Below are 7,861 nucleotides of genomic sequence, written 5' to 3'. Positions count from 1 at the left end.
GAGAGCTTGGCCGGTTATTGGAGAAGTTACTGAAGCTATTCTGGAATTCTTTTCCTATGGTAGGCTGCTTAGAGAAGTGAATGCTACCATTATTACTTTGGTTCCTAAGAAGAAAAACCCCTCTGTTATGGGAGACTATCGGCCGATTTCTTGTTGCAATCTAGTCTATAAATGTATTACAAAAATTATTGCAAATAGACTTCTCCCGGGATTGGATGATATTATTGGTTCTAACCAAGGAGCTTTCATTCCTGGAAGGAGCATATCAGAGAATATTTTGTTGGCTCAAGAATTGGTATGCAATTATCATAGAGAAAAAGGGACTCCGAGATGCACTTTAAAAGTGGACCTTATGAAGGCCTATGACTTTGTTAGCTGGGAGTTTATCCTCCACTGTCTTCACTGCTTTGGAGCGCCCAAGAGGTTTGTTGGGTGGGTTAAGGAATGTATCTCCAGTCCTAGCTATTCTATAGCTCTAAATGGGTCTTTGGTTGGCTACTTTCCAGGTCAAAAAGGTCTAAGGCAGGGGGATCCCTTGTCTCCCTATTTGTTCGTTATGGCGATGGAGATCTTATCCCTTTTATTGGAAGAGGCTTCTGCTAATCCTCTCTTTGGATTTCATCCAAAGTGCCACTCTCTTCAGTTGACCCATCTTTGCTTCTCCGATGATTTGCTGATTTTTTCTGCAGCTAGGATGGAGTCGGTTCAGGTTATTCAAGAAGCTTTGTGTAGTTTTGAGAACCTCTCGGGATTGAAAGCTAATCCAGCCAAGAGCATTGTATTTTGTACTGGTCTTTCTGACACTGAGAGAGCTGATTTGTTAAATTTGTTAAGGATGAGTGAAGGTACTCTTCCTGTCCGGTACCTTGGAGTCCCTCTTATCTCCAAGAGACTTTCTGCATTAGATTGTAACATCCTTGTGGCTAAGGTTGTGAACCGGATTGAGACTTGGCTTGTGAAGAACCTCTCCTTTGCTGGCCGTCTCCAGCTTATCTCTTCTGTGTTATGTAGCTTCCAAGTCTTTTGGTCTCGGGTGTTTATCCTTCCTAAAAAAACTGTTAAGCTGCTGGAACAAAAGCTTAATAGGTTTCTTTGGTGTGGGAAGGATGCTAAAGCCAAAGCTAAAGTGGCTTGGGACAAGGTGTGTGTTCCCAAGAAGGAAGGTGGTTTAGGTATTAAGAAGCTTGATATTTGGAACCAAGCTTCCATGCTTCACCATGTCTGGACTCTCTTTGCTAGATTCGGATCTTTATGGGTGGCGTGGATTGAAAATAATTTGTTGAAGGGGAGAAGTTTTTGGCAAGTATCCATCCCCCATAATTGCTCTTGGAGTTGGAGGAAATTGTTGAACTTAGAAGTATAGCTAAGCAATTTCTTAGCTTCAAAGTTGGAGATGGCCGAAAGATTTTTCTGTGGTATGATGTGTGGCATCCTGAGGGTTGTCTCTTTGATAAGTATGGCTATAAGATGATTTATGATGCTGGCAGTGCAATTGGCCCCAAGGTGTCTTCCATTATTCAGGAAGGAGCTTGGTATTGGCCTAGTGCCAGATCGGACAATTTGGTTCATGTACAAAGTAGGCTTCCTGAAATCCATATTGGCCGAGAGGATCTTCCTGTTTGGAGGTCTTCAACTGGAAAGTACTCTTGTGCTCAGACCTGGGATCACCTTCAACAAAGACTGCCAGAGGTTCAATGGTATCAGTTTGTCTGGTTTCCTTTGGCAATCCCTAAGCATTCTTTTATTCTTTGGTTGGTGTTTAGGGATGCTCTTATTACCAAGGAAAAGATGTGTACTTGGGGTTACACGGGTCCTACCTTGTGTCTCTTTTGTTTCGCTTGTCAGGAAAATCGAGACCACCTCTTTTTCAGGTGTAGTTTCAGCCGGCGTGTTTTGGAGGAGTATTATGGCTGAATGCTTGATTTTTGATCCTCCTGTGGATTGAGAAGATATTGGTAGATGGAGTGAAGTTCATTTGAAGGGAAAGAGTTTGCATGCTACCATTTGTAGGCTCTGTTTGGGGGCTACTATATATCACCTTTGGAGTCATCAAAATGACTTGTTGCATGGTAATACTCCTCGTTCAGAGGAGATTTTAGTTCAGCAAGTGAAATGGGAGGTTAGATCTAGATTGATTGCTAGATGCTCGGCTAAGAGGATTGTTCATAGCCGGATGCTAGTCAGGAAATGGAACTTACAACAATTACTTTCTGTGTAATTCTGTTTGTTGTTCATTTGGAGTTTTTGTATCTATTGAATATAGCTAAAGGGTTCCAGCTCTGCTGGAGTGTATTCTTTTGATTTGTTTGGTTATAAAAGGTATTAATTCATCCAAAAAAAAAAAAAAAAGCCAATCCTTGTACAATCGTAAGGACGACAGAACAATGGGTCTTGATGCAAAGATAGCATCATGGGTTTTGATCACCTCTTTGGCAGTTGGCGTACTTTGCAAATGGAGCCACAACAAAACCGAAACTGAACCAAGTGAAACACCAAAACAGGAGAAAACAGAGTAATAGAATTCATCCAAAAAAAAAACACTGAGTAATAGAAAACTAGAGATATACCGTGGCGCCCCACTTATCCATTTTCTCATCGTCAATGCAAGGCGTTTTGAGATAGAAACGATATGAGAAATTTAGAGATTTTATTGGTTTTTCATCCATGTCTTGATTGTGAATAATCCATTTTCTCATCTTCATGACGTTTTGTGAATTCATTGTGAATAATCCAAGTAGAACAAGGTGTTTTTTTTGGAATAACTTCACAAAATGATATCGAACTATACCGCGTTTTGACAGAAGGGTATTGAATTATCATTCCTCTCGAACTCGGGGTTTTAACTATCAAAATGTATCCCATAAGGGCATTCCGTCTGTTCTCGGCATTAAAACGCGACGGAAGTCAATTCACGTCACTTTCACGTGACTTTTTTTAATGAGTTTGGTCTTCTTTGCCCCTGACTTCAACAAATACAATTTCGAACTTAAAATTCCGCCATTGTATCATATTTTCCTATTTTCCCCTAAATTGCTTGTAAGTCTCCAGAAACCCTATAGCTCCCCATCCGTATTCGTGCGCTAAGAACCTTAACCGTGTTGTTACACTATGGCTTGTTTCGACAGTATACACAAGAATCAAGCATCAAAGGCTGATTTTGACTAAAGGTAATGAACAACTTTTTCCTTTTTTTTTTTCTTTTTTTTTTTTTTCTTTTTTTTCGAAATGCTCGGCATTATTTGGGGTTTAGGAGCACTTTTCCCGTTGTTTAGGGTTTAGGTTGTTACGGGACCATGTGCTTGGTCATCGGCAATATCTAGGTCTTATTAAAGTTGCTGAGATGGTGTATTTTATATATTCTTTGGTTTGTGGTCCTATTTTGTTTGGGTTTGTGGTCCCATTTGTTCTTGTTATTATCTTGTTTTAGGTTTGTTGTTCCTTTTCTTTTTTTTTCTTTTTTTTTGGTTTGTGGTCCCATTTCGAGTTTGTTGCTTAGGGTTGCAAAAAAGTTCGATAACACTATTTGTTGTGGTTAGTGAGTCTTGATGTGTTTATCATTATAGGATGACTTTTGTTTTGATTTGCTGGCTGATGCCTTTATTATGCATGCTGTATCCAGAATTGTTTTATTATGGAGAGAGGTGTTGCTCTAGTCTCTATCAAGTTAGCAACGCAATTCACATGTTACTATGTGAGAGTGATATTTGAGATCACCGACAAGTGTCCTAAACCAAGTGGGCCACAATTAGCTACCATTCTTAAATGGCTGTATTGGGCTCGGGTTGGGTGAGTTTGGCGGCCCGCGTTTTTGGTTTGTGCGAAAAGCAAGAAAAAGGAGGAAAATTCGTAATTTGACCAGCCTCTCGTGCAATATCTTCCAATCAGTTCGCCTTTGGAAGATCAAAGATGGATCAGCAACAGCAAGCTCATGTACTGCTCTTCCCGTTCCCTGCACTAGGCCACATCAAACCCTTGCTGAGCCTAGCAGAGCTCCTATGCCATGCTGGCCTCCACGTTACTTTCCTCAACACCGACCACAACCATCGCTGCCTCACCCACCTACAACGGCTCTCTACTCACTTTTCCACCCTCCGCTTCGAGTCTATCCCCGATGGCCTGCCCATCGATCACCCCCGCAATGTACAGCTTATTGGAGACTTAATGTTCTCGGTCAAGTCCGTGACGAAGCCAAAATTCCGGGATCTGCTGGCTGACTTAAGCACAAAGTCCGAGCGTCCGGTCACTTGTGTAATAGCCGATGGAATTATGTCTTTCGCAATTGACATTGCTAAGGAATTGGGCATTCAAGCAATGACTTTTTGGGCCTTCAGTCCTTGCTGCTTGTGGTCTTTTCTCTGCCTGCCGGAGCTGATTGAGGAAGGCCAACTTCCCGTTAGAGGTGAGGGTAAGCGTGCAACTCTGACATACGTTAATTTTCTTTACATATATATATATATATATATATTAAGTCACACAAAACTAATGTGGTTTCAATGTTTTGTACCTACAAGACGTTCATTCAAAGCATAGAGGGTCACCAAAATAACCCTATTTTATGATTCATATAAGTTCTAATTATAAGCTGATTGAAATGGATATTGTTGTATACTGATGTTTAATTTGTACATTTTATTACTAATTTTATAATAACGAGATGTGATACGTTTACAATATTTATACAACTTTTATACAATTCTAATATTTTTATTTATTTATTTTTTACTTAAAATTTACATGTAAAAAAATAGATTTAATAATTAGTTTAAAAAATATTATACAAAAGTTGTGCAAAGATTTTAAACGTATCATATCTGGATCACTACATTGAGAAATACCTTACCCAACTCATAGTAAAGATCAAAAGAAGCTTTTTCTTTAGTTCTGGCGCCATCAGCCATCCCTACCTGTGTCACTAGTCAACTGAGAAAAGTGTTTCATCTGAACTCCTCTTTCAAACAAAAAGATTTGCCAGTTTATGTTTCAAAATTCTAACAATATTTACAAGTATATATATATATACAAGATCTATAAACTTCATGGTTGTCGTATTGGAAAGGCTGAAGCAAGCAGCCGGCTCTTTGTTCCTTCCCCTGCAGCTTCATGCGCGCCTTATAACCTTTGATAAGGAGGATTTAAGAAAAGGCCAAAATAGGAAACAGTAATTTTCCAAATCTAAGCTTAATGCAGACCGTGCTTGGATGCCTATATATTTAGAGATAGGGATATGATGTTTTATTATTTCAAGATATAATTTTTTATCATCTTGTCCCTCTAGAAAGGTCGTCCCTAATTAGATTTTGGGTTTTTTTTTTTTTTTTTTTTTTTTTTTTTTTTTTTTTTTTTTTTCTCTTAAAGACAAAAAAGAAAGTAAAAATTGCTATGATAAAGGTGATCAGAAATTATGTCTTAGTATGACAATGTATTATATATATATATATGTTCATTCTACAATTTTTCAAAAAAAAAAAAAAAAAAAAAAAACTGATGCCTTTCACGAAACTGCAGCAGATGATATGGATCGGATGGTCAAAGGTGTGTCAGGTATGGAGAGCCTTTTGAGACGCCAAGATCTACCCAACATTTGCAGACGACAATTGGATGACCCCATCTTTCAATTCTACGTCGAGGAGATCAAGGCCATAACTCAAACTTCGGTGCTCATACTCAACTCCTTTGACCACCTTGAAGCTCTCACTCTCTCTTACATCACCCCTTTCTTTTCTAGAATTTACACAATTGGCCCTCTCACTGCTCTTCTAACATCTCGTATTACACATGACGTCTTGCAATCTTTATCGTCTTTCAATAATTTATGGGAAGCAGACCGCAGTTGCATGACGTGGCTGGATTCACAACCGTTAAGATCCGTTGTTTACGTCAGCTTTGGGAGCACGGGGATTATGACACGTGGTCAATTGTTTGAGTTTTGGCACGGTCTAGTCAACAGTGGCATGCCGTTTCTATGGGTTGTACGGCGTGATGGCATTGGCCACATTGCAGGTGTTGAAGGAGAGCATGCAATCCCAGAGGAGCTACACGAGGGCACCAAGGAAAGGGGCTTTTTAGTGGATTGGGCTCCACAAGAAGAAGTCTTGGCCCATCAGGCAGTGGGTGGGTTTTTGACCCACAGTGGCTGGAACTCCACCCTAGAGGGCATTGTTGCTGGGGTCCCTATGCTATGTTGGCCCACAATCGCGGACCAGCAAATTAATAGTAGGTGGGTTAGTGAGGTATGGAGGATTGGCCTCGACATGAAGGACACGTGTGATCGATCGACCATTGAGATGATGATAAGAGCAATGATGAAGGAGAGAAGAGAGGAGATCATCATGTCAATGGATCGGATTGCCAAATTAGCTTACGATTCTGCTAACCAGGGTGGATCTTCCTACCACAACTTGGACAAGCTTATTAAAGACATAATAAAAAAAATCTAATATTTTAAATCTAATTTGCTTAAGTTGTTTTAAGGCATGTACGCATGTAATGGTACTCTTATTCTTATATGTTTTTTTTGTTGTATTTACGTATTTGGCATTTGATAACTTGAGGAATCAATTGCATGTAATAATAAGATCGATTTGATTTGATTTTATTACTTTTCAGTACTGTTTCGGTGCTATTGTGCTCATTATTGACCTTTCTTACAGGTACAACGTCATTCGGTGCTCATCATTGAAAAATTGTTCCAACATACATCTCTCGAATATATACACACATTCAGTAATTGATGAATAAAGCAAATAAAAACCATTCAGAAATCAACATCGTCGTCAATAGCGTGCGCAAAATGCGGTCTGGTTAATTAGGTTTTAGTAGGATTAAAATTTAATAATGATCATTTCTAATTTAATGGTAATTTTGAAAGGCACAAAATATTTGGAAAGACATAAGGAGGACTCTCCTCCTATATATAGCATTACTCCGCAACTACACGACTTATAAAAACACCAATAAGAATCTGTAATTAATTCTAAAAACTCGTTCGCTCTCCTGTATTCAAACCCTTCTATTTTGGATTTGATATATATGGCGTTAAAAAAAAAAAAGAGTTGTATAAATTTTACAACTATCCAAACTCAATTTTAAATCTTTCATGATCAAAATAAAGAGAGAGAGAGCGGAGAAAAAATTAAAAGATAGAACCGTGAATAGAAAACAAAGAAGTATAATCTATCTTGTAGCCCCTGTGAAAGATAAGAACCAAAATGTTGTCAGACGTGTGTGAAGCAACAAGCTCTAGCTACTATATGATGTTATACTGAAAAAAATACAAACAATCTTATAGACAATTATAAACATGGTTATTATAATACTAACAACGTCTTCATGTTGTTGGATATGGTGAGGATCGTTTGCCTGATGAACTTATCTGGATGTATAACTAAAACATATAATTATTTGAAACATATGGTGCTTGTCCATGCATGTACCAAAGGTTCTTTTTTGTGTGACATTAGCGATGATCACATATTGTCGTTGCTAATAATTACTTATTAGTAATGACTCTAAAATTTTGGCTGCTAAAAATCTTCCTTTTTTTTTTTTTTTTTTTTAATTTTTTTATTTTGGTAATGAAAGAGACTTGTTATTTTATATTCTCATATCCATCTTTTAGTAAAATTAATTATTGAATAAGTAGAGCTAACACGATTACTCGTGTTTTGTTAATAAGATAAATAATTTTTAGAGCCCAAAGAGAAATTTTGCTTTTTTCCTTAATCAGGAAGCAAAAAACATGAACTGATAAAATAATTTAATTATTATTTTTTTTTTTGAAAATTAGATGTTTTTGATGAAAACTTTCATAATATATAGTTTCCCAACCAAACATGTTTTGCAGATTTTTTATTTGCTCCCG

General features: G+C 37.9%; 1 protein-coding gene across 2 annotated transcripts; it reads left to right on the top strand.

Moving 5' to 3' along the window:
* The first annotated feature begins 3,808 nt into the window (after positions 1-3,808).
* LOC133874316 (7-deoxyloganetic acid glucosyltransferase-like) lies at positions 3,809-6,549 on the top strand. 2 transcript variants are annotated; one of them, XM_062312212.1, is made up of 2 exons: positions 3,809-4,399; positions 5,509-6,549. In XM_062312212.1, exons 1-2 carry the CDS (start codon positions 3,907-3,909, stop codon positions 6,435-6,437), a joined length of 1,422 nt encoding a protein of 473 aa, XP_062168196.1. In that variant the 5' UTR covers positions 3,809-3,906; the 3' UTR covers positions 6,438-6,549. The 2 variants fall into 2 exon arrangements, with proteins under 2 accessions (XP_062168196.1, XP_062168195.1); XM_062312211.1 differs by having other exon boundaries at positions 3,809-4,405; positions 5,506-6,548.
* The last annotated feature ends 1,312 nt before the right edge of the window (positions 6,550-7,861 follow it).

This window comes from Alnus glutinosa, chromosome 7 (assembly GCF_958979055.1).
Source record: "Alnus glutinosa chromosome 7, dhAlnGlut1.1, whole genome shotgun sequence".
Lineage (NCBI taxonomy): Eukaryota > Viridiplantae > Streptophyta > Magnoliopsida > Fagales > Betulaceae > Alnus > Alnus glutinosa.
Note: the sequence above shows the minus strand (reverse complement) of the source record. Positions and strands in the feature narration are given on the sequence as shown.

Coding starts and splice junctions, on each gene's coding strand:
- LOC133874316 (XM_062312211.1), top strand. CDS start 3,907: ATGGATCAGCAACAGCAAGCTCATGTACTGCTCTTCCCGTTCCCTGCA. Junction 4,406..5,505: donor ACTTCCCGTTAGAGGTGAGG/GTAAGCGTGCAA, acceptor ACGAAACTGCAG/CAGATGATATGGATCGGATG.